Raw genomic sequence first — 27,087 nt, 5'->3', positions numbered from 1 at the left:
AACTCTATATACAATCTAAATTTATTAGGAGTCGGAGTCGGTGCATTTTTACCGACTCCGACTCCAGTAACCCAAGAATTGCTTCCGACTCCACGACTCCGACTCCACAGCCCTGGTCTTACGTACACCAGTTGCTGGGGAACACAGACGGGAGGGTGCTTTTGCATTCATGTCCTACCTGGGGTTTCTCACAGGCAACGGTTTGGCCACTGTATGAACAAAATGCTGGACTAGATGGACGCTTGGTCTGAACCAGCAGGGCTCTTCTTAAGTTCTTATGAAAGTCTGTGGATGTTGCAGAAACTGAGGAGGGGGGCTGAGAAGGATTTCCGGCAGATGTTGAGTGGTGGATCTGAACGGCCCGCGTAACGTTTTGCCCTTTCTTACACTGTGCAGAGTTAGAACTAGTTATATGAAGTAGTAACAGTTGCAGAGTACATGGTGCAAAGTGAGAAATCATGACTCTGCTCTTAGCTTCTGTTTTAATGGTGTATGCGTGTGTTTCTCTCAAAACTGTTTTAATAAATTTTTTATTACAAGTTTTAACCAAATAAAACAGTAAAACAAACAAGTACAGCTACATATTTTAAAAGCTGCAGTTTCAAATAACACAATGTTCTAAATGGGGAATTTTTTTTTGCCTACGAGTGCAGTTTTGAAACACCTGGTTGTGTGTGAATTTATCACTTCTGTATCCTTTTCCTTCCCCCAGGCGTTAAGCCAGCGTATCTCATTTTTACTTTTGCAAGCCTGATACCGCAGTGTGCAAAGCTTCTACATTCTTACCGAATTGCCGGCATAGGAACAGCCGAAGATGGCTCACTGCTGGCGAAGACAAGAGAGAAGGACTGGGCAGGGGTGGGATTTGAACCCAGGATCCCCTGCTGCATGTTCTGCTCGCCCTCAACAACGCTTCACCAGTTCTTGCATCATACGTTAAGGGGGGGAAAAAATAACCGCATGTTATTTCTCTTCCAACCCCTTACAGGAGGAACAGAAGTGTGTTGAGACGGTGGAGTTGGAAAGGTATGACAGGTGCCAGGACTTGCGAGCACTCCTGAAAAGGAAAAACCGCTTCATTTTAATTCGGGCTCCAGGTTGCAAGGTAGGATATCCTTCTCTTTGTACATATATCCCCCTCCCAAGATGTAAATAAAATGCTTAGTATCAGGTTAGTATCAAGGTTAGGCATATTTGGGCAGTTGCCAAGGGCCCACACCTCAGTAAGGGCCCAGTGGACTTTCTTCTCGCCTTCGCCATTTCAACCTACTTGTTCCCTTGCCTTTCGCTCTGGCCTAGACTGAGGGCTCATCTACACCAAGCAGGATATTCCACTATGAAAGCGGCATGAAAGTGGTATGTAAAAGGCAGGAGCCACACTAATGCTTTATAGCGGTATTGAAGTGCACTGCAGGAGCCACGCTACTGCTTTATAGCGATACTGAAGTGCACTGACAACTGTTGGGGGCCATGACACATCTACACCAAGCAGGATATTCCACTGTGAAAGTGGTATGAAAGCTTTATATCAGTGGTTCCCAAACTTTTTCAGGTAACCGCCCCCTTGGTTCCACAAACTCATGCCCAGTGCCCCCTACCCTACACTATAAAATCATTCAGAACAGCGGTTTTCAGCAACCCACTAAGGACAATAATAACAATAAAATTCAAAACAGTAACAATTAATTGAATATTTATTCAAAATCCAATTATATCTTTTCCCTCCCTCCCTCGGCAAGCCCAGGGCGGGTGCCTCCAATTCAAAGGGGCCACGCTCCTCTGGATCCTGCTGGTCTGGGCACCTGGGCTGAGCAGCGGCGGGGCAGAAGAGCTGAGCTGAGGAGCTGAGAATGAAAAAGGGGCCGTGCTGTGCGCGGCCCCTTTAAATGGGAAGCACCTGCCGCCGCAGGCTTGCCGAGGGAGGGAGGGAAAAGAGAGCGAATGCCTCTGTTTTGCAACCGGCGTGGCGGGGCACACCAAGCAGGGTATGTCTCTTCATTAGCGTTTTGGTGCTTTTGAAACATTTCAATTCACCGTTAAAAGGACTCTTCTCAAACGGTATTAATACATGTGTGAATTCTTCCCCTATATGGCTTGGGACCAAACTACCTCCTCCCATAAAAATGTCCCTGGTTTTTAAGATCTTCTGGAGAGGCACTTCTCGGAAAAGTCCACCTCGAGCGCCCCCTGCCTCCCTTTTGCCTCTTAGCGCCCCCCTGCCACCCCCTTGCCTCTTAATGCCCCCCTAAGCAATCCCACCCACCCCAAGGGGGCGGTATTGCCCACTTTGGGAACCACTGCTTTATATAGTGTGTGTCAATGGGCCCCAACAGTTGGCAGTGCACTTCAATACCACTATAAAGCAATAGTGTGGCTCCTGCCTTTTATATACCTCTTTCATAGTGGATTATCTTGCTTGGTGTAGATAAGCCCAAAGTTGGTGGTATGAAGGAGGAGCAGTGGATGCTACTGCCTATTGCTCACTGGCTCTCTTCCTGTCAAGCGAGCAGGCGGTAGCAACGGCGAGAAGCAACAGCAGCTGGTGACCATGGTGCTGAGAAGGTTGACTTTCTGAGGGAGGGCCCCCGTTGAGGGTGTCTTGCCCAAAGGCCCTGAAAAACCTGGAGTCGGCACTGCTTAGAGTTGCATTCTTGTCCCACCTACTCTTTAAGTCTCCCTCTTGATAGCTCTTGAGGTATTGGGCGATTTCTTTGCTCCCAGAGGCCTCTTCCGCCTGTCAGGAATTGAACCTGGGACCTTAAGCTATGGCTCCGGTGTAGTCTGGTGAACATCCCTGTCGTGGTAGTACCCAGGGAGTAAAGGTTTCACGCTTATGGAGCACGGAGCTCAGATGCTTGGGTTGGGTTATTACAATGGTCTTCAACTGCTGGGTCGTGACCCGAAAGTGGGCCACAAGATCAGTCCAGATGGCCTCATTGCTGCCAGGTTGGGCCCTTGTGAGCTTGTGAAAGCGGGCCCCATGTTGCAGGTTGGGAGTCCAAGGGAGTTCTCAGGTCTGGACCACTTGAAGACTCGTTTAATGAGGGGGAAAAGTGGTGAAACGCTGTCTAAAATAGGAGACTTTTGCCGATGAAACGTTTGCTGTTCAGAACTCGCCCCCTTCTCTGCTTGCCTTCACTGGGAATCTGGCGTGAGTGGTGACAGGCAACATAATTTTGCAGATGTTATAGCAGGCTTCCAACGCACGCAACTGTATGCCCTTTTTTTCCTTACCCCTTTTCAGTTTTGAAATTGCAGCTGTGGAAAGATATATCAACAAAACCTTCTCCCCTCCTCCACCCCCTTCCCCCACCGCCCCCAGACACACAGTTGTTGTGATACTTGCCACAACAGCAGCTTCAGCCCTACCTAGCTGGACTCCAGTTGCTTTTTCTTATCACTGGGTAAAACGGGAAAAAAAAAACACAATCTGTTTGAGGCTAACAATTTGACATAAGGGTGTGGAGTTGCTTTGGAGGCAGGGAGATGGACAGACACACCACAATGCATCTGCAGATACTGAATATTTGCCAGGATATTCCGATATTTCCAGGCCAGTAACATGACGCAGAGTCTAATCTAGCTCTCCAGTTGCAGGAATTTCCAGAATTCAAACATCTAGTTTTGGTTTGTTCAATTTTAAATAAGTTTCTTGCCTTAATGGAGTTAGATAAATGTTTGAAAACATCTGTATGCGGAGTGTTAATGGCCCAGAGGTGTGTATGGCGCTCCCAAGTAATCTAGGAGTGGACTTCATGGCGCTTTTGCGAACGTCCCTTTCCAACCACTTGGCTCCTTTTCTGTAGCATCGCTTCAGAAGGCCACCTGAGTGCCTTCCTTTCAGTTCGAAATCCATGTCTGAAAGTTCCAGATTACTGGGAGGAGAAAACACACCATTTGCAGTTCCAATCCACAGGAAAAATGAAAGAAGCTAACTAGGCGTGATGATTGCCATGGGGTCGGTTCCCCCCCTTCCCATGACCCCCCCCATGTGGAAGAGAGTTTTGGTACTCTAGGGCTGCTGCCATGCCCACCTTGCCTTAGTTCTGGTGCTTCTTGCCTTCTGATTGGCCCAAGAAGTTTGTACCATGTGATTATTCTCAAGGTATTCTCTCCCCTACAGGGAGATAAAAAATAAAATAAAATAAAGTATAACTGATTTTGTGCATGTTAAAATCATCTTAAAAACTATTTCCACTAATGCTAGAAGCCATTAAGGTTGCGGAGTTCAGTAAAGGACAGGGCTCTGATGCATTTTAACACTTTTGATAGAAGCTAGGTGTAGCTTTTCGCTCTACTGGAAGCATAGTGATGGGGAGAAGTTGCATCCCTGAAGAAATTCTCCCCATATGGAACTTGAGTCCATAGCTTAGAGTAGAACACATCTTTGCATGCAGAAAGCTATTGCTTCAGTTCTTTGCATCTCCCATCAAAAGACTCTAAGGGAAGCTTATGGACAGACAATTGGCCTCAGCTGCTATCCGCGTCTTTCCAAGTTCAAGGCATACTGGCTGTTTTCATTTTGGAGGTGTGAAACCCACAATAATCTACGGTTACAGCTGACTCTTGGTTGTGTTTTTTTCCGAAGAAGCTACCACGCAAACAGGACAAACAGACCGGGGACCTGTTAAAAACCTACAATGTTGATAAAAACAAGAAAACCAAACCAAAAACACACAATTAAGTTTACAATGCTGATAAGAATAAGAACAACAATAAACATAACCTTGTTACTATATCGATGTCATCTCCAGCACTGTGTTGAACTATAAATTGTCACTGTGGTTTCGATTTCTCTATATTATGCATCAGACATCACTCATTATAAAAATGTGGAGATGATTGTGCTAGGAGTTATTTGCATGTACAGTTTTGTTAGGCATCCAGCAGTTTGCCATCGATGACTGTGTGATTTCCCCATGCAGGTGTTATAACCATTATATTTGTGAATAAATAAGTGTTATTATCACTGTTCGTCTTTGAATGTATATCCTATCTTTCTTTGTCATCTAGGCTGGTCTGCTTTTGCCTTCTTGACAATGCAGGTGGCATAAGACCAGCGATGCTGGATCAGGCCAAAGTCCTATCTAGTCCAGCATTCTGTTCATACATTGGGGAGCCCACAAGCAGGACATGAGCTCAATAGCATCTTCTCGCTCATGTTCCACAGCAACTGGCTGTGCATAGGCATACTGTCTTTGATGCTGGAGATACTGTATAGCCATCATGGCTAGTGGCCATTTTATTTGTTTGTTTGTTTGTTAAATTTACATCCCACCTTTCCTCCAAGGAACCCAAGGTGGTGGATGTGAGCCACCTCCTCTCCATTTTATCCTCATAACAATCCTGTGAGGTAGGTTAGGCTGAGGGTCAAGTCACCCAGTAAGTTTCATGGTCAAGTGGGGGCTAGAACCTGGGTCTCCTGAGTCCCGGTCCGACACTCTAACCCAGTGGTTCCCAAAGTGGGCGGTACTGCCCCCTTGGGGGCGGTGGGATTGCATGGGGGGCATTAAGAGGCAAGGGGGCAGCCGGGGGGGTGCTAAGAGGCAAAGGGGCGGCAGGGGGGCGTTCGAGGTGGTCTTTTCTGAGAAGCGCCTCTCCAGACGGTCTTAAAACCCAGGGACATTTTTATGGGAGAAGGTAGTTTAGTCCCAAGCCATATAGGGGAAGAATTCACACATGTATTAATACAGTTTAAGAAGAGTCCTTTTAATGGTGAATTGTAATGTTTCAAAAGCACCAAAACGCTAATGAAGAGACATACCTGCTTGGTGTGCCCTGCCATGCTGGCTGCAAAACAGAGGCATTTGCTCTCTTTTTCCTCCCTCCCTCGGCAAGCCTGTGGCGGGTGCTTCGGATTTTGAATAAATATTCAATTAATTGTTACTGATTTGAATTTTATTATTATCTTCCTTAGTGTGTCAATGAAAACCGCTATTCTGAATAATGATTTTTATAGTGTAGGCTAGGGGGCACTGGGCATGAGTTTGTGGAACCAAGGGGGCAGTTACCTGAAAAAGTTTGGGAACCACTGCTCTAACCACTACCTTGCACTGGCCCATGGATTGCCATACTCTCCATGAATTTGTCTAAAAGCCATCTTCTGCTGTCTAAAAGCCATCCAAGTTGGTAGCCGTCACTACATCTTGTGGCAGCGAATTCCATAGTTTCACTATGTGCTGTGTGAAGATGTTCCTTTTGTCTGTCCTCAGTCTCCAACCATTCAGATTCATAGGATGACCCCGTTGGGGTCTAGTATTATGGGAGACGGAGGGGGAAAAACCCTCTTCCTATCTGCTCTCTCTGATTGGGGCCTCTCTGGATTACACAACTGCGTTTCACCCTGGCTGCCAAGAACAAATAATCTAATAATGGAGAATAATAATTGAATGACTCAGTAATATGACCCTTCAAGGACCTGAATCTAAAGGGAGCTCAGGATGGGAATATGGAACTGGAGGTGCAGACAGGCTCATTCCTGGCTTTCGGGAGGGACGGTGCTGCTGTTACTTCAGTGGGAAAACGTGGCCTCGTGGGAATTCACCAAGACACACTCCCTCTCTCTCCAGCCCTTTTTATTCGTTCCGTAAGTTTCCAGCCTATGGTTTGTCATGGAAAAAGGCAGTTCATCTGCCGGGACCCTGCTCTACGAGTTTAAATGACTGTACGCTGTTCACAGGCCCCCTTTCCCCCCTTCTTTTCCTGGCACTGCAGGCCTTTGTTTGCAAGGGTGACTCAGACTCAGCTGTCCGGGCGCTCGGGAAGAGCAAAATGTCCGTCCAGCAAGCTGTCCCTCTCGGTTGTCCGCTTGGGCTGCTGACAGTTCTTTTACCTTGCAGCAGCTGCAGCAGGAAAAGCAGCAACACCCCACAGGGAACCAGGAAGCTTCCTTACACCCACTCAGAGTGTTGATCCAGCTAGCTCAGTCTTCCCCGACATGGGAATCGCCAGATCTTTAGGACCTCAGCTCACATCAGCCCCAGCCACCAGGGATGATAGGGGTTGTAGTCCAAAAACATCTGGAGGGCATCACGTTGGAGAAGGCTGATCTAGCTTAAGAACAGAGATCGGTGCATTGAGCCATTTAGGTCAGGTTTGTTGTCACGGTTTGAGTTTTCGCCACGGGTGTCAAAACCTCCGGCCCATGGGTCAAATCCAGCTTGCCCAGGGTTCCAGTCCGGCTCTCCAGAGTCATAGAATCATAGAATCATAGAATAGCAGAGTTGAAAGGGGCCTACAAGGCCATCGAGTCCAACCCCCTGCTCAGTGCAGGAATCCACCCCAAAGCATCCCCGACAGATGGCCGTCCAGCCGCCTCTCGAATGCCTCCAGCGTGGGAGAGCCCACAACCTCCCCAGGCAGCCGACTCCACCGTCGCACCGCTCTAACAGTCAGGAAGTCTTTCCTGATGTCCAGCCGGAATCTGGCTTCCTTTAACTTGAGCCCGTTATTCCGTGTCCTGCACTCTGAAGAGATCCTGGCCCTCCTCTGTGTGACAACCTTTTAAGTATTTGAAGAGTGCTATCATGTCTCCCCTCAATCTTCTCTTCTCCAGGCTAAACATGCCCAGTTCTTTCAGTCTCTCTTCATAGGGCTTTGTTTCTAGACCTCTGATCATCCTGGTTGCCCTCTTCTGAACACGCTCCAGCTTGTCTGCGTCCTTCTTGAATTGTGGAGCCCAGAACTGGATGCAATACTCTAGATGAGGCCTAACCAGGGCCGAATAGACAGGAACCAGTACCTCACGTGATTTGGAAGCTATACTTCTATTAATGCAGCCCAAAAATAGCATTTGCCTTTCTTGCAGCCATATCGCACTGTTGGCTCATATTCAGCTTGTGATCTACAACAATTCCAAGATCTTTCTCGTTTGTAGTATTGCTGAGCCAAGTGTCCCCCATCTTGTAACTGTGCATTTGGTTTCTATTCCCTAAATGTAGAACTTGGCATTTATCCCTATTAAATTTCATTCTGTTGTTTTCAGCCCAGCACTCCAGCCTATCAAGATCACTTTGAAGTTTGTTTCTGTCTTCCAGGGTATTAGCTATCCCACCCAATTTTGTGTCATCTGCAAATTTGATCAGCGTTCCCTGCACCTCCTCGTCCAAATCATTAATAAAAATGTTGAAGAGCACTGGGCCCAGTCCACCAGATGACAGCATGCTTTCCCCCCAGCCAGTAGTTCTTTGATGTTTCCCCACCTTTAGTGCAGCCCCCCTTCTAAACAGTTGAAATACCTCTCCTAAGGCTTAGGTAGTGATGTTGGAGAAATCACCTCAGCCCCCTGGACTTTGGTTCGCTTTTCCCATGAGCTGGCCCGACTAAATCTGCGTCGAGTCAGGCTACTTTGCAGATTGCCAGTTTTTAAAAGTTTTTTTTTAAATACTTTAAAAGCAATTTGCACAAATTGCGGCCATAATTGTGCAAATCACAGCTGAAATTTGCGTAATTTGTGCAAATTTTAACAAGCCCCCCCCCCCCCCGCAAAGTTCCTGGATTTCGGGAAGAAACTCCTAGCTTGTCTTGCAAATGCAAGCCTAATCAGGAATGGTGCAGAAATCTGGTGAGCCCAAAAAGGGCTGGATTTCCCGGCGACGGACATCCCTAGGCTTAGGTCAGGGGTGGCAACTTGTGGTCTTCCAGATGTTTTATCCTACAACTGCCATCAACCTTAGTCAGCATTGCCAGTGGTAAGGGTTTACGGGAGTTGTAGGCCAAAACGTCTGGAGGATGACAGGTTGCCCTGTTCTTGACTTGGTTACTAGCAGTAAGAGCTGTAAGTTAAAATAAGCTGGTAAAATATGCTCTTTCTGCCTGTTTTGCCTTCAGTTCCGCTCACAGCTGGAACGTAGCCCCTGAGAGCTTCTCCGAAATTAAATCCAGCCCATGGGCTGAGAGAGCTTTGAGGGGTGTATTAGAAAGCATCCTGTTTAAATCTATAATAATAAAACAGGATGCGTGTGTGTGTGTCCCATCACCACTGTAGCTCCAAGACTGAAATCCATTCACCTGAACTTGGCATGCATACTAAGGGGTGTGCACCTTAGGGTTCTACTAGTTTTTTTTAAAAAAAAAATTGGCTGCGTTCGGACAACACAATAGTCAATGTTGGGTTAATAGTCAACTCCACGGTTGATTATCGAAGGGTTACTCCTCACACGACATGATTATACTCAACCATGGAGTGGATTAACCCCAGCGTCGAGTTGACTATTAGTCAAAGGTATGTTTGATTGACACATCCTCCGCCCTCTTTCCCCCCTTGGTCCTCCTGCTGGTTATCCCATCAGCCATTGCGAGTTCTGCCGGCTGGACCAGAGTGGGAGCCGCTGCTTTGGTCACTCTTACTGGGGGACTCTGTAGGCAGCCGAAATAGTCAACTCAACAGGGCGAAATAGTCCATGGAGCCCGACAGACAACACGCTAACTAACGTTTGTGTGAGTAGCCAACTCTGCAGTCTGTTGTTTTTCGCCGTTTTTTTTTAAAACATAGTCAACCTTGCAGTGGGTTTTGTCCAACAGACAACACAATAACCAACGGTTGACTATTCAACTAACAGTTGACTCTGTAAACTACTGTTGGTTGGAGTGTTGTCCGAACACAGCCATTAATTGATTTTAATTCATTTTAATGTGTCCAATATCTCCATGTAGTGAACTGTGTGTTTGTTTGACGCATCAATTAGTGGCCTTCAGCCACTAAGGGCAGATTTCTCTAACCAGCACTTAGCTTTGCAGTCCGTGCAGTTTGAAGCTGGGGAGGGGGGGATTAGAAGGCCGAGGGACAGGGTTACACGCCTGCCCCCTGCTGCCTGTTGTGGGGCAGGGGCCCCCTTAGGGAAATAGAGTGGATAGACCCCTTCTTCAGGTGGCTATAAATGTGCACCATGGAAGGGACTCTGCCTAGAGATGGCAGCAGGCATGGCTTCATTCAGACAGTCTAGACACCAGGTGTTCAGTTTTCAGACCATTGTGTAAGCCTCTTGCAGCCTTTGCTGTATTGATGTAAGGGCCATGTGAAGCCGGGTCCGTTTGCTAGTAAATAACGATGGTCCACCAGCTCCTTGCAATTCTCTTTCAAGAAACCGACCAACCAGCAGATACTAGGTTGGTGGTCTACAGGAATGTAGAGTGCGGTCCCCCCAGACATTGGCCAGTCGTCTCCGTCTGGGACGTGATTGACCTCCCCAGGCCTGATCTGCAGCGTAAGAAGACCTTTGTTCCTTCAGGTTAATTGGTAGAACTGAAAAGGAATTTCTGCTTTAAATACAGAATATAGCTGTACATTGATTTCTTTGCTGTCTCCTTTTTTAAAAGGAAAGGGGGGGGAACACATGAATCCAGATTGTAATCCTTGGGTAAAGTCACACCTCTCTCCTTTTTTCACTTTCAGGTACAAGATATCAAGTTTCAGGCATCAAACGGGGAAGAAAAGGAATTGTGGATGAAAGCTCTCAATGAAGGCATCAACCGAGGCAAAAACAGAATATTGGATGAGGTAAAATGCAGAGTCAGGTAGCTCCATCTATAGGCCCAGGAACCAGGGATTCTGGTGTCTCTCCCCCAACCCCACCTGAGAGCAAGATAAATAACCCGTGGTTTGTTCCTTGGTTATTTCTCTGGCTTGTGGTGGGAGAAACAAAGTAGAGTTCTTGGTTCACACATCACAAGAAACAACCAGAGTGTCTAGTGGCTCAAATGTCATTGGACGTGAGCCATTCATCGGGCTCATGGATCCAGGCAACCACCCACGATATCCCTACTCTGGTGTGGCCCAGGGGCCCTTGTTGACAAACAGGGCTATAAATTGATGGGTCAATTCAGCCCTTGACTATTGACAAAAATTGACCCAAGTAGGTAGGCTGAATCGTGTCCTAGGCCTAATCTACACCTGGAGGCCTTCCGGGAGTGGGGAGGGATAATCACGGGATTTTGCGCTTACGGGATCGTCCCTGTTCCAGGGAACATTTTTTTTTTACAAGTGGAGACATTTGTGCAAAAGCACGGGTGCAATCCTGTGCAAAGGTTTTTTAAAAACCGCACACACAACAAACTCGGCGCTGGAAGGTGCCGAGAGCCATCGCAAGCATGGCAAAAATGCTCCCCCCTCACCCCTGATGCCCATGGACTCTCCCTGCACAGCTCCTTGCCCGTTTCCTGAGCCGCACTACTCATGGGGAAGAGGAAGGACCCGGGGAGGGAGAGCCACACCATCTGCAGACCTCGGGATTGTCCCAAGACCGGAGAAAAAAATGGGGCAAAAGTCCCAGATATCCCAGAAGAACTTAGTGGTCGTCCCCAGTTCACCCTGGGATATCATTTGGACCTGCAGGGAAGACCTTGAGTCCACTCTGGGATAAATGGCAGGTGTAGATTAGACCCTAGACAGTGCAAGGAAATGGTCCCTGGGCATTTTCTTTATTTACAAGTGTTCCAGTCTATTTGTAATCTTTTCCCTACAGCAATCCCTTAAGTTGGATAATCGTATGAGCCGGTGAATTTCTAATGCTGCCTGTTCAGTATAGTACTTAGATCCAGGCTTGGGGTGTCAAGGGGGAAAGAAAGTATTTTGGCCGGAGCGGCAAAACCGCTTGGGCCGGCCCTTCGTAGGCCTGTATCAACGATGGTTTTGGCAACGGAACGTAAACTCTGAATGAACTTTTGAGTGTGGCTCCCTTTCTCCCTCCCTCCCTCCCTCCCTCCCTCTTTCTCTCTCTCTCTTGCAATTTAAGCCAAGCGGAGGTTTGTGTAAGCAGTGGGGATGTGTACTGTTCTGCTGAGAAGGAAACGGTTTCCTAAAACCAACTCAAATCGGGTGCCCCTATTTCTTCCAACTGCATATGCAACAGGAGGCGGGTGGGACATTCCTCTCTTCTAACAGAACTGAATTATCTTTGAGGGCGAGCCTATTGAGGATGGTATCACTGCCCCTTCAAACCATACCCTGATATAGGCTGTGCGCTGAATTGTACTGCAGAGGGGACCACCTGCTATAATCTTCTGTTATTATTGTCACTAGGGGCTACATTAATTTCTTTTAAATATATATATATATCTTAGCCTCTTCTCCCAGTCTGGTGCTTTTATATGACCTTTCGTTCCTTGACATCTTGTTTTATTGTTGTGATTGTAACGGCCTTTGTGCCATAGACAAATAAAATGTATTCATTCACTGCCCCTTCAAACCATACCCTGATATAGGCCGTACGCTGAATCGTATGACAGGGCCAACTAGAAACAGGAGACTAATTACAGTCGCTCACAAATCCGAACAGGAGGGAGAATGGCTGTATGGAAGTCATCTGTGGCTCTTGTTACACAGGAAGAAGGAACTAGAGAAGTGATGTCATAGTGGGGTGTGTGTGGAATACTGGTGGCTTTTGCTGTATCTGTGGATTCCCTGCTTGGAGGCGGGGTGTAGTTGTGAGTGCCCGGAGTTGGCGCATTGTGAAGCCTGGACCCACATTGTTTTTCTCGGCTGGCCGGGTGCGCTAATGAACTCCGTCTGCCCTTTACCGACAGCATCCAAAAGGGATTGTCTCCTGGGTGAGCAGACTTCCAAAGCATGTAATGCTGAATGCTTGGATCCTTTCAGAAAATGACTGTATGAGAAGGGACCCAGAAAGGCCCTGGGAAGAGACCTGCAGGTCATGTTTTCCATTGGTGGAAAATCTGTGCAAAGTTCCAAGGCTGCACAAACGTGTATGCCAGACAAAGATTTGACCCACTGGTTATTTCAGATAAGGGCTGCTCCACATGTACAGTCACTCTCTTCTGGGAAAAGCGTATCGGTTTTGTAATGTTTGAAAGGTGGAGCTGTCTTTGTCCCAGGTGCACAAATTGGGGAATATGCCAAGCGTGAGCTTCCCAATCTATGGACCTCAAATAGTTGCTCATGATACTCTTGACAAATGTTATAACGTTGTGACTAGGACTGTGCACCACTTCAGCCCGAATCCGAGATAGCACTGGGTTGACCCGAGGCACAACCAAGGCCAAAACGGGTTGGCACCGAAGCTTTGGGCTGCCTCAGGCCAATTCAGGGCAGTGCTCAGCCGCTCTGTCCACCTCCTGGAAAAGCTGTCTCAAGGCTGTCCATGAGTCCATTGGACTCACCTCCCTCTCCCTCCTCATCCTGCCCTGTCACCTCCCACACTGCTAGGACTTACACACGTGTCCTCTTCAGAGCGGAGACGCAATTTAAAAGAAAATTGCAGGGCTCTATGGCTGAGAACTATGGCGGCTGTAAAGGGCCATTTCTGGAATTTTTCAGTCATAGAGCTATTCAAAATAGAGAGTCCCTGTGATCTTCCTTTAAATTGTGGCTCATCTCTAAAGGGGACTCACGTGAAGCGCCCAGCGCCCACGGCATGATGGTGGTTCCGGGGAGGGAGCAGAAGCAGGAGGAGGCAGGTAGGGAGTCAGGACTCCAGTAGACTCCCAGTTGGCCTTCCCCCACAGCTTTTCTGAGTGGCCTGCCGTGCAGCCACCACCCAGGAACACTGCAAAGGCCGAACCGCCTCGAGGCACCCAAATCTCACCTCAGCTTCGGGTTCGAGGCAAAGCAGGGCCTTTTTGGAGCCCCCAAAACGACTTCTGAGGTCAGGCGGAGGGCTGTGCACAGGGGCTGGAGGGACTGGCAGTAGCATTGTGGTGACCCTGAGTGGCTTGGCCACAAATGTCTTCTCTCCCCCACCCTACCAACGCTGGAGAACCTGAGGAATGCCCTTTTGAACATGAGGACAGAGGATAGAGTCAACCCATTAGTATGTATAGCTTGGTATTGTCTGCGCCAGTTTTCCCCAACCTGGTGTCCTCCAGAACTGATGGGCTGGGAATGATGGGCATTGAGCCTGGATGCTCAGGTTTCGGCGGTGGCCAGGAGTTCATTTGCACAGTTAAAGCTAATGCGCCAGCTGCGCCCGTTCCTAGAGATGTTGGACCTGGCCACGGTGACACATGCCTTAGTTACATCCCGATTGGATTACTGTAACGCGCTCTACGTGGGGCTGCCTTTGAAGAGTGTTCGGAAACTCCAGCTGGTTCAAAGAGCTGCAGCCAGATTGTTGACCGGGGCTGGTTACAGGGAGCACACAACTCCCCTGTTAAAACACTCCACTGGCTTCCAGTCTGTTTCCGGGCACAATTCAAAGTGCTGGTTATGACCTATAAAGCCCTATATGGTTCGGGTCCAGGTTATTTGAAAGAACGTATTCTCCCTTATGAGCCTGCCTGTGCTTTGAGATCTTCTGGAGAAGCCCTTCTTTCAGTCCCACCTTCTTCACAGGCGTGCTTGGTGGGAACATGGGAGAGGGCCTTCTCGGTGGCTGCTCCGGTGCTCTGGAACTCTCTTCCTGGGGAAGCTAGCCTGGCTCCCTCCTTGATGGGCTTTCGGAAGCAGGCTAAAACTTTTTTGTTCCAGCAGGCCTTTGGAGAATAATCTGGCCCTCCATCTATGTTAATGTCTTTTGTATTTTAAATGTTTATGGTTTTGTTTCCCCCCCCCCCCATGTATATTTAAAACTTTGTAAGGCCGCCTTGAGGTCCAGCATTGGGCAAAAGGTGGGATACAAATAATAATAATAATAATAACAACAACAACAACAACAGTTCTGGAGGACACCAGGTAGGGGAAGGCTGCTCTTTGCTGACTGGCTGCTACTCTCCAAGGTTTTAGAGAGGAATCCAGTCCTACCTGGAGATGCCAGAGGATTGAACCTGGGACCTTCTGCATGCAAAACAGCACCGAGAGTGAGATATGGCCCTAGAACATCTCCCTTTCAGCGGTATGAGGCCTCCTGCTCCAAATTAGAAGGGGCTCCCTTCTCATCTGGCGTTGGAGGGCTGCGAAAACACACAAGGCAGGTCGACATGTGGCTTACACCCTTTGCGTTGGCCATCCGTCATCTAAGCACCGTTTCATTGCTACACGTTCACATTGCACCAAATAATATGTGAAGGAGTCCTCCATCTTCTGTGTAGTTTTGCTGGTTTTCAAGACTGATCTTCCTTAGTCTTGTCTTCTGCCATTCGCAGGCCAAGGAAGGGATGTCATTTCCCTTTTCTCCCCTTACTTTCTTTTACTTCCTGTTTAAAGGTAAAGGTGGACGAAAGTCTCTCTTTGGAACATGTGACTCGAGGCAGAGCCAAGCTGGGTCAGGGTCGCCGTCCACCGACCAGAAGCCATCTCAAAGAGGTAATCATCAGAGTCAGAAACACCCACCCACCCCCAAATATGCTTTTTCCACCTGTGGGTCTGAAACTCTTTTAGCCCGAGGGCCGAATTCAAATTTCGGAGATGTTCTTGTGGTGCATTCTAGTGGGCCTTCATTCGTCTCCGATGTTCTGCATGGGGAGGGGAAAACAGCATGAGCCCCAGCTTCGCTCTTGCACCAATCTACATGCTGCGACAATGTGGGCTTGCTGTGACACAGGCGTGTGAATTCCTTCATTGAGCAGGGGGTTGGACTCGGTGGCCTTATAGGCCCCTTCCAACTCTACTATTCTATGATTCTATAATTCTATGAATCTGCTGCCTTAAAGAAAACGTATTAATAAAACATCCATGATGGTCAGTAAGAGAAAAAGGGTGGAGCCCACATGTTTCTGGTTTATGTTCAGATCTCTTTCTTTAGCTCTGTAGTCACTGCTTTTTTGGCTGTATGAAAGCTTGATGGTCTCAATGCCTGATGCCTGAGATCTCTCTGCTGCTTTCTTGTCTAGGTTGCCAGTGCGGTGTCGGATGGGATCCTGAGGCTTGACTTGGACGTACCAGACAGTGGCCCTCCAAACATCACCTTGGCGGCAAGTGAGGATGCTGATACTCCTCCTCCGAAGCGGACACCTAAACCACCCATGCCCCCCACAAAACCACCCATGCCCCCTTCGGAGAAGCCGAGTGCCGATTCCCTCCCTGAAGATGTAGAAGTCAGGAAGCCTCCGATGCCTCCGGCCAAGCCTCTTAAGGAAGCAGCAGCACCCAGTGAAAATATGAACTCCGTGGAGGAGGAAGAGGAAGAAGAGAAAGATGATGATGATGATGATGATGATGATGATGATGATACGGCTGATGTTGCTGAAGAACCTCCAATTGCCCCAGGTGGAGAGAACTTAATGGATGCCAACAAAAATACTCCCAAAGCTCCCGTTCCTCCCCCGAAGATCTTATCCGATAAGATGAAGGCGACGTGGGACACCCCGTCCTCTGAACCACAAGGTCTTGCCACTGCAAAATTGTCAGCAGCCGGCAGTGAAGAAAACCTCCCTGAAGAAGCCAAGGAAGTGGTAAAACCTCCAACACCTCCTCCTAAAATTCTTTCAGAGCAGCTGAGAGCCAGTCTGAGGGTTAAACGGAGCAGTTCAGAGGTAGATACCTGTGAAGGTGACCACCGACCCGATGACGTGAAACCCCCGGTGAATGGCCTTCATGGCGATGGGACAACAGAGCCCGTTTTTCAAGATGGACGGGAGCATCTCCCTCTGCAAGGTGAGCAAGAGCCTTCCGCGGAGCGAGAAGAGAATAAGGAGAGGGCGAGCCTGCCTTTTAAAAATCAGGCGCCCTCGGCGGAGCCTGTAGGAAATTCTCCGACTACCAAGCCCCGCTGTGCCTCTGTGGGGGACCTGTTGTGGGGAGCAGCCAAGCAGCCCCTCCCGCGACCGGATCTCCGGCAGGGAGCTGCCCTCCACATGGCCCAGATGGAGGAGAAAGTGGCTTGCGAACAGGAAAGAACAGAAAAACTTCTACAGATGGTTCTACGGGGGAGAATGGAACAGGCCCAAGAGGGCAACGGACCTCCGGTAAATGCAGAGACGTTGCTCAACGAAGCGGCCGCACAGCTCCAACAAGCCTCACAGGTCTTGCAAGAGATCCGAGATTTAGGAGAACTGAAAAAGGAACCTGCAGAGCGACGGAAAGGAGCGGTGAAGGATCTAGTGACTCTGTATAGGAGAAGTGCTCCCTGAGAGGAGGAGAAGGAGGAGGAGGCGGCAGCTTCTGCTTTATTGAGTTTAGCTGAAACATTGCCACATTAGCACACATTCTACAATCCTACTAGGCCAGTGTTTGTTTATTTTTTTAAAAAAGTGTGCGCCTGTGTGCATGTTGCTGTGCACACACTCAGCAGGCGGAAAATTGCTGAATTTTAGAGTGCCCCTTTCATGACTTCGAGCTGTGGGCAGGAACCCCCTGATGGGTTAGGAGATTGAGAATGCAAGGGGGTTGAGAATGCAAGGATTCCGGGAATGGTCTGCTCCCGGAAGGCAACCAGGGGCTAGGGCAAGAGGGTCCTTTCCTGCTTTTTTTCTTGCTTTCTCCGTGATCCGTCACCGGAACTCTGCAAGCAGCTGCTCAGGGCACAGGTCAGCCAGGCGTTTCTCCCTGGCCAGAGAGTGGGGATGAGACAGTAAGGAGCAAGGCAGGACTCCCCTTTAAATCAACTTGAATGCCCCCTCGTCCTGACCCACCGATTCTCTTAAGCGGTGACAATACACATGGTCCGGCACTCAAGATGTTCCAGACACTTACCAGCCAAACAGATGAGTGGAAGGGAGCGAGGCAGCTCCTAAAAGGCAGAATTGCATTTTTAAAAGAGATGTAGTGCCGAAAAGACCCCAGAGTTTGAGAAACGCTTGGTTTCTCCAGTGTTTACCACACCAGGGAGTCAGTTGATTTTGAGCATCAGATGGAAGCAGGTCGTGAAGAGTCACTAACTGCTTGAACCCAGGGTCCCACCATGGCCAACTAGATGCCTCCAGGGAGCCCACAGGTAGGACATGAGTGCAATAGCACCCTCACGCGTGTGTTCCTTAGCAACTGGTATGCACAGCCGTCTGCCTCTGTTACTGGAGGCAATAATACGTAGCCATCATGGCTAGTCAGCATTGCTCGCCTTTTTCTCCATGAAATGGAGGTGGCTCACTCCTCCCTTGATGATTGCAGCCTCAAGGAGTGATGCTTGCATGAGCTAATGGCCCAGCACAGATCAAACCCCACAGACAACATTTTCATGTCCTCTTGCGACCCCTTAAGCCAAACTTTTCCGTGGCATTGGTTTGCACGTGCAACTGTGAGCCATCCAGTGAGGAGTGTGCATGGGTGGGCTGTTCCTTCTCATTCTAAGGCATCATTACCACTGAGAAGGGGGCGGAGTTAGCCTTCAGGTGGCAGCTGTTCACTTTTGCCCCTTGACTTCTGCTCTGTGTACTTCATGACACCTTCCATGCTCCTCTTGACGCTTGGCCCAGTGTCTGCATCCAGCACTCTGGTGCAGCTGCTGGGGGATTCGGCACCAATCTGGGTCTTTTGGACCCCCAGTTAATGGTTGCGAACTGCCCACACAGCTCCAGCTATTAGGTGGTATATAAATGTGAGAAAATAAATAAATAAATTCTATGTTCCCAATAGGGCGGGGCTACAAAAGCTTTTTGCCTTGAGGGCTGCAGCTGATGCTGGTTTAGGGAATGGGGGCTGCATACGCGTGGGTGCACATAGAATCATAGAATAGCAGAGTTGGAAGGGGCCTACAAGGCCATCGAGTCCAACCCCCTGCTCAATGCAGGAATCCACCCTAAAGCATCCCTGACAGATGGTTGTCCAGCTGCCTCTTGAAGGCCTCTAGTGTGGGAGAGCCCACAACTTCACAAGGCAACTGATTCCATTGTCGTACTGCTCTAACAGTCAGGAAGTTTTTCCTGATGTCCAGCTGGAATCTGGCTTCCTGTAACTTGAGCCCGTTATTCCGTGTCCTGCACTCTGGGAGGATCGAGAAGAGATCTTGGCCCTCCTCTGTGTGACAACCTTTTAAGTCTTTGAAGAGTGCTCTCATGTCTCCGTTTAGTCTTCTCTTCTCCAGGCTAAACATGCCCAGTTCTTTCAGTCTCTCTTCATACGGCTGTTTCCAGACCCCTGATCATCCTGGTTGCCCTCCTCTGAACACGCTCCAGCTTGTTTGCGTCCTTCCTGAATTGTGGAACCCAGAACATGTGCACATGCACTTTCACACACACACACACCAGCAACCCTGATACACCTTTCTCTTTCCTCACTGCTGACTATGGCAGAGAAGGAACAGTCGGTATGAAGATAGCTGGGGAGGGAGTAGAGAGTACGGGGAGAGTGAATTCAGCAGGGGCCACAGCACCCTGGTGGGGGCTTCATGGTGCACACCCCTGTAATACAGCTGCCATTTAATTTTTACACAATAGCCCAGAATAGGGGTAGGCTACGTGGTTCCCGTGCGCACCAATGCACACCCAAAACCTTCCTTGACACCCACCAAAGTGCCCTCCTCTTTCCCCTTCTTAAAATTAACACATTGTCTTACCAGCAGCTGGGACAGCTGTGAAATAGGTTACTGTTGGTGCTGAAAATGGTGGCTTCAAAGGAGTTGCTTAGTGACCCCACCTCTACCTTGTACTTAAGTCATTTGGGCTGGTTACTTGTCCTTTGCCATGCCTCCCATGGCAGCCATTTTGTGATGGTGCCCAGGAGAGATCTCATTGCCAAATCTGCCCACGGGCCCCAAAAGGTTGCCTACCTCTGCACCAGAGCCATGCAATGTCAGAGGTTTTATGGGGAATTTAAACTAGCAGCTCTTAGATGCCCAGAGCCTCGTGTGGCGCAGGGTGGTAAGCGGCAGTTACTGCAGCCGAAACTCTCCCCACGGCCTGAGTTCAATCCCAGCGGAAGCTGGTTCTCTGGCAGCTGGCTCAGGTCGACTCGGCCTTTCATCCTTCCGAGGTCGGTAAAATGAGTACCCAGCTAGCTGGGGCAAAGGTAACTGCGACTGGGGAAGGCAATGGCAAACCACCCCACTACAAAGTCTGCCAAGAAAATGTCATCGAAAGCAGGCATCCCTCTAGGAGTCAGCAATGACTCAAGTACTTGCACGAGAGGTTCCTTTCCTTTCCCTTTCTTCTTAGATGCCCACCATGTAAGCCCATGGCTGGGGGATCACCAATATAAGAGGGGGTCCCACCAGAAGGGTCCCACCAGAAGGCACTTCGTTGAAGGCCCCCACCCCTCAAACCTGGCCTGAATAGTTGTAGATACGCCTTAGTAGAAGGATACTTCTTTTCCTCTCAAAAGCTTACAAGCTTATTACGTGCACTCAGGTTAGTTGCTTTTATTTCTTTTGAAAGTGCTTGGTGTGCTGGGAGCCGAGGCATTCTGATCATGTGATCCATCATCAGCTGACTACATCAGAGCTCTAGTTCCCCGGATGCGGAAAAAAACTGGATCAAAGCTGGGCTCCTCTCTAGCATATATGCAATTGTTTTGCACTCGCAACTTGGCTTTTAATTGCAGGGGAAATACCATATTTCTTCGATTGTAAGGCGCCATCGATTGTAAGACGCACACTAATTTCAGTACCACCAACAGAAAAAAAAAAAACCTAAGATACCCGCAATTCTAAGACGCCCCCCATTTTTAGAGATGTTTATATGGGGAAAAAAGTGCGTCTTAGAATCGAAGAAATAGGGTAGGTATTAGTTTTAGACAGTGGAGGCTGGTGGTTCTAATTTCAGTGGGTTGGCGAATCCGCTCTGGGTTTCAGTCAGAACTCTAAAGGAGCTATCCATGGTGCAAAGACTGCTGGTTAAAACCTGGACTGGATTCACCGCCCCACGGACAGTGGAGCCACCAGCGTCCACTGGTTTTAGGGCTGCTTCACCCTTTACATTTTTAAGTATACCCCATGATGGCTTCTGTATATGCCTCAAAATGTAAAATTGTGAATGTAACAAGCACACGAGCCTATTTGCACATGAGTGTTCATCAGCTGAGGACCGCAGCATCAGTTTGTGGTCATTTCCACGTGTGACTGGGCTGTCTTAAATCTGAAAAACACTGGGAAAGTGCATGGTGCCTTAAAACTGAGTCGGTTCGCATGTTCAACTTCCAGTTAGCTAGTCTAGAGAAATGAAGTGATGCACACAAACATTTGAGTCAAAACTGCAGACTAGCTTAGCCAGTATTTAATGTAACTGTCTTTCCAAGTATATACTCAGCTGCAAACCCAGGTTTGCTGGCACGTAATGTGTGAACCGGCCCTTCTTTATCTGGTTAAGCACTGAACGGAATTACCCGTTGGTATCACCTGGAGCAACCATCTTTGCTGTATATAATTAACACTGAAGAATTGTCTGACATACTTTCTCAAAGCGACTTCCATAGGAACCTTATTAAGAAAGTCGCAGGTGAATTTTAACAGTTGGGTGTCCTCTGCACCCCCACCCCAAATTAGAGCTAAAAATTGTACAACTTATACTAACTAACAAACTCTTTTCTATACTGTCCTGTAAACAAGAGTAACTTAAAGCCTCAACAATAGCAGGTGGATTAAGTATTTTGTTGCAAGCAAACTCTCTGTCCAAAACGTTTGTTCAGAAAACTGTTCCATTCTTGTATGCCATTGAGGAAGGTGGCACATGTTCTGAAAAACGGTGACCCCGGCCCTTAAAACCTGAGAAAAGTAATATATATATTTTAACAAGATTTTCTGAGTGTCTTAGTTCTTTCGTTTGTAAAGAATATGTTTGAATGTAACCTTATTCCGCCAGACTGCCCTGGTTATCTGTTTTAGCTCATATCAAGGTTATGCTGCTGCCCTAGACCTTGTGAAGGACACCTCTAAAGAGAGGAACTACACTAGGTGAAGGATGACTCTGGCCATTATTGTCCCAGTTGGATGTAGACAAGGCTGAGTTTCCGGCGGTGTTGCTGTTGGAAGTGAAGACACTGGGGGGGATTCTACATGTCGTACTGAGGGCGCTTCCATGCGACCCCAGTGCGACCCCAAAGCGAAGCGCTCTCAGTACGACGTGTGGAATCCCCCTGGCTGGGGCAAGCAATGGTCTCAACTCAAAAGTTCCAGTAGGGTGGCAGGCTGTCCTACTTTACAGACAAGAGTCCTCTATTTGAAGAGCTTGCTTAGTCTTCCACACTATGGTGAGATGTATATCGTGCGTCTATTTAAATTGTAGTGAATATTTCTCAGTTTGCACACTGACGCGTGCACACACATGCAAATATTATGCAAATTTGTGTCTTCTTATGCGCCCCTTTTGGGGGGCAATGTGCATGTGGCCGCCCTAAGTTTCACCTTCTTGAAAAAGGGCAGGACTGAGAGGGAAAGCACTGGGCAGACTGTGACTGTGACCTATGGGAAGCTTTTCAGTTCTGAGGGAGAACGATAGATTCCTTATTCACCCTCAAACCTATCTGTGTGGACTCTGTTGTAGGCCAGAGAGTGGTTTAAAACTTTAAAGGCCCAAGAGGTATCCTATATCCAACAGCAAACTGTGCCAATACATTATTATTATTATTATTATTATTATTATTATTATTATTATTTATATAGCACCATCAATGTACATGGTGCTGTACAGAGTAAAACAGTAAATAGCAAGACCCTGCCGCATATAGCCAAATCAGCATCACCAATGCAAAAGAGCCAGCTTGGGGGAAGCTTGAAGTTTCCAGAAGTACCGGGGGGGGGGGGGAAATTTCCCAGGAAAATGAAACAAGGAGGGGGGAAACCACAAAGCAAGCAAATGAGGAGAGAACATACTTGATGGTCATGGAATGTGGACCGCTTGCAGGGCCAGAGTGAGGCAGAGTGAGGCAACCTCCTCAGGTGGCAGATGTGGGGGGCAGCAAAGACAACCCATGGCTGTTTTCCTGGGCTTCCCCCCCACACACACACTTTCCCAAAATTTACACGAATTTATTCATAGGAAAATACGCAAGTTTCTGCTGAGACTGGAAAGTATACACAGGGAAAAGTTGAATGGAATGGGAGACAGTGCACTAAATGTTACGTATTGACGTAAATTACATAAATTGTTGCAAACCCTCTTGCGGCATTGTTTGCATATTCTGCATAGCGCATTTTTAAAAAATTTAAACCCTCTGTGTACGGACACTGGAACGAATGAAACCACACAATCCACAACGGGACGGATCTCGCAAAATCTGGACATCCCTACCAGGGTCCCCCTGACAAGATCCACCTGAAAATTGCTTCTCTGCTTCATCATTGCAACCTGCGTGCTCACCTGCCTCTTGCTCTGGCCCTGACAGTGGTGATGGTGAGAAGGAGGAGCTTGAGACACCTCTGCCTACCTGTTCACTGGCACGCTGCCTGCTAAGCAAGCAAGGATTAGCAATGAGGAGGAGGAGGAAGAGGAGCTGGTGACCCTGGCAGTGAGTAAGTAGACTCACTGAGGGGCTGGGGGATCTTGCCCAAGACCTCTCAAAGGACCCTGGAGCTGGCAGTATTTGAACTGTGTAATCAATACATGCAGGATATCCCCCCAAACCCTTGATGGAGGTGAATTTTGGTGGTGGTGGTGAGCCAGTTCATTCCAGCTGTAGTGCCCGGTCACTGGGAGACCATCCTAATCCCAAGGCTTTGGGCAGCTGCTCACGTAAATTCTCAGCCACGTGCGGTGGCCGCTTTTACCCTTTAACGGCAAACATCCCTTTCCCAGGCATCCAGAGAAGGGGCCAAGAAGAAAGGAACTGTGCTCATGAAGGCAAATTCACACGACCGGGGTGTGTGTGGAATCCAGCCCGCAACCGCCTTTTTGAGCAGTCGCCCGCTTGTGCAAATATGCACCGATCTGCAGAAAAGGTGATTCTCTTTTTGTGTGTGCAGTGTCTTTTCTCGATTCCCTCGGTAGCGATGCAAGCTTCTTTTACAAAGCTATTTGACTCTCCCTGCTGCACGGTAGGCGTTTTTGGGGTTGGGTTGTTTTTTGGTTTTTTTGCACTGTGGTTTTACTAAACAGCAACTTCCCCAGCTAGCCAGCAGATAAGCCACAAACCAGTTTGCAGTGCAAAGAGCTTCAGGGAGTCTTTCCTTATAAGGAAGGTCACAGGGGCAGCTCTAAAACCAACTCGCTTCAGTGGCCTGTAGCCGCAAATGGCAAATAGCAATGCTTACAGGAGACACCCTGATGCTCAACAGCACCGGCTCCAAGTTTTTGAGGATCTTGAACAAGGGTAGGCATGGTTGGGCAACTGCCAAGAGTCCACACCCCAGCAGGGCCCCACTTAGAAGTTCTTGGAGTCGTCGTTCCTCTTTGCCATTGCAGCCTATGTGTAGGGTGACCCTATGAAAAGGAGGACAAGGCTCCTGTATCTTTAACAGTTGTGTAGAAAAGGGAAATTCAGGAGGTGTCCTTGGTATGCATGCAGCACCGGGTGAAATCCCCTCTTCATCGCAACCGTTAAAGCTGCAGGAGCCCTGCCCTCTTTTTATCTGGCCATGCTAGGCAGGGCTCCTGCAGCTTTAACGGTTGCGATGAAGAGGGGATTTCACCAGGTGCTGCATGCATACCAAGGACACCTGCTGAAATTAACTTTTCAATACAACTGTTAAAGATCCAGGAGCCCTGTCCTCTTTTCCCTATGGTCACCCTACTGATGTGTTCACTTGCCCCTCGCTCTGGCCTGGGCAATGGTGGTGATGAGCAAGGTTCCCTCAATGGGCCCTCTCCCTCAGTGAGTCTACCATGTCATTGCCATTCTTACCATCTCATCCTCTTTCTCATCAGCTCCTTCAGAGTGCTGACTGGTTCTGACCGAAACCTGGAGCACATCCACCACCCCACTGACATTGGAGCCACCCGCCTGCACTGACTTCCCTTCTTGGTCTGCATCAGTGCCCCGCCCTCCCGAACGGCACCATTCAGACAGGAAGAGGAAGTGAGGGTTGCATGTACTACCCTTAATCTCTTCCTCCCTACTGTTTCTTATGACTGCAGCAAATGTTAGGATTCATATCGAGAATTCAAGGCAGGAAGTTAAAAACTGCCGTCTATTTTGGTGCCTTAAAAATGAGACGGCGCTGTTTTTAAGACTTCCGAACACTTCCTTTGCGCTTTTTTATACACTCATTTCCTCTCCTGTCTTCTACATTGCGCCCATCTCAAACAGGAAAAGCATTTGTTTGCTCTTTGAAAAACGATGAACGTGCCCCATTGGGACGGGGCAGGACACTGGACAGCCAAAACACTGGGACATCTATAGCCATAGACAAAAGTTTCCTTTGGCTTCTTCCTCTGTGGCCATGAAAATAAACGTAAAAGCACAATTGTTTCAAAGAGACGCTTCTAAGAGACCAACCTTGCAGAAGATGGATTGTATAAATTATGGCGAAATAACTGGGACGGGTTTACAGTTCTTTCGCCGCTATTTCTTTTTGCACTTGTTTCTTTTCAGAATGTATTTTAATGTGTTTTTGTTCTGTTTTTATTCCTTTACCTTATTTGTTCACCGCTCCGAAATCCTCAGATAGGGAGCGGTATAGAAATATTGTGAATAAATAAATAAATATTGTTTAGGCTTGGGATATTTCCTGTTTTGTTTGGTTCGGGATTGTATAAACTGTGACCTATAAAATAAATAAATTGGCAGACGAATGTTTGTTAGCTGGACATGTGGCGTGCGTCGTTGTTGCTAGGATGTGCCACATATGTTGTTGAAACACAGTAAACATAACACGGCATCTGCCTTCTGCTTCCTGGTCTTTCTAAAGAGCTATAAATAGTGGGGAAACTCATGGCTTTCGGCGCCTGAGCGTTTCCCTTTGCAAATTAACTAACAGTGTGATCCTATATGTGACTACTCAGAAGTAAGCCCCACTGAATTAAATGAGGCTTTCTCCCAGTTTAAGGTTGCAGTCCAATACCCACTTGGAAATCCCATTAAATTCAGTGGGTCTCATTTCTGAGTAGGCACGTATAAAATTGCACAGTAAGGTGGTAATCCTACGCGCAATTACTTGGGAGTAGCAGAAGAGACATTTAGCTATATTTAGAATGACACTGTAAAATAATAATCATGGCCAATCATAAGTAAGTAGACCAGGGTGCTGTGGGCCAAACCTGGCCTTCCAGGATTCCCCAGGACACCACGCCTTCTTTCCCCCAACCTCCAACCGTTGGTGGTATCACAGCTTTTGTGCAGTTTTCCCTATTTCTAAAAGGTTGGAAAGATAGATGCTTTTGAACTGTGGTGTTGGAGGAAAATTCTGAGAGTGCCTTGGACTGCAAGAAGATCAAACCAGTCCATACTCCAGGAAATAAAGCCAGACTGCTCACTTGAGGGAATGGTATTAAAGGCAAAACTGAAGTACTTTGGCCACATAATGAGAAGACTGGACACCCTGGAGAAGAGGCTGATGCTAGGGAAAGTGGAAGGCAAAAGGAAGAGGGGCCGACCAAGGGCAAGATGGATGGATGATATTCTGGAGGTGACAGACTTGACCTTGGGGGAGCTAAGGGTGGCAACGGCCGACAGAAAGCTCTGGCGTGGGCTGGTCCATGAAATCACGAAGAGTCGGAAGCGACTGAACGAATAAACAACAACAACAACAAGGCTTAGTTAGTGGCAGTAAGAGCGTTAAGCTAAAATATGCTGGCATTTTTTGCCCCGCCCCCTTTGCCCCACCCCCACCACTGGAATGCAGCCCCCAAGAGTTTTGACAAAATGGAATTTGGCCCTCGGGCTGAAAGAGGTTCAACACACTTGAACTGGATTGGGTTTCAGTTGCACTTTGGCGCCGTTGCATCAGCAGAGGGAGCCCATCCCGAATTCCGCTTGGCACAGGGCGTGTTCTCTACACCCCTTTTGTGGATGTATAGTAACCACCACCAATTTCATTGAGCAATTGCAGGGCCTTCGTTGGCATCACCATGTTTGAGCAGTTGCTGGTGCCCCAGTGTCCCAGCGGCCCACCACCTAGGCACTAATCTCTGGCCTGAGCCCCCCACAGTTAATTGGGATGCCACCAATTAAATTTCCCTCAATTCCCCAATGTGGCACTACATCGCCTACTCCGGGACTGAGGTAAAGCATCTGCTAAAGGTACAAGTCAGACTTTTTTAGGATGAAATATCCTAGATATCTTTCTGTTGTGGGAAATAGAGATGAGAAAACAAGAGGTGATGATTTCCAGCATAGGAGGGGTTTGGCTGATTGGAAAAAGAATAGGAACAGTGTTTTGTCATGTCAGCGGCTGTCGCTGTAGCGGCAGCAGTGAGATGTTTGCATCAGGGCACTTCTTTGGCAGGGACGTG

At 48.2% G+C, this 27,087-nt stretch overlaps 1 protein-coding gene across 1 annotated transcript in view; it reads left to right on the top strand.

Annotated features, from left to right (window-relative positions):
- The window catches only part of PLEKHO2 (pleckstrin homology domain containing O2), a 38,203-nt gene extending 20,099 nt beyond the window's left edge, over positions 1–18,104 (top strand). The window contains exons 3-6 of the mRNA XM_063142214.1: positions 989–1,105; positions 10,394–10,498; positions 15,098–15,196; positions 15,724–18,104. Coding sequence (XP_062998284.1) covers positions 989–1,105; positions 10,394–10,498; positions 15,098–15,196; positions 15,724–16,962 — 1,560 coding nt within the window. The 3' untranslated portion in view covers positions 16,963–18,104. The remainder of the gene's footprint in view (positions 1–988; positions 1,106–10,393; positions 10,499–15,097; positions 15,197–15,723) is intronic.
- Positions 18,105–27,087: the final 8,983 nt, after the last annotated feature.

Source organism: Elgaria multicarinata, chromosome 16 (assembly GCF_023053635.1).
Source record: "Elgaria multicarinata webbii isolate HBS135686 ecotype San Diego chromosome 16, rElgMul1.1.pri, whole genome shotgun sequence".
Taxonomy (NCBI): Eukaryota; Metazoa; Chordata; class Lepidosauria; order Squamata; family Anguidae; genus Elgaria; species Elgaria multicarinata.
The sequence above is the reverse complement of the archived record's forward strand: the minus strand, read 5'-3'. Positions and strand labels throughout refer to the sequence as shown.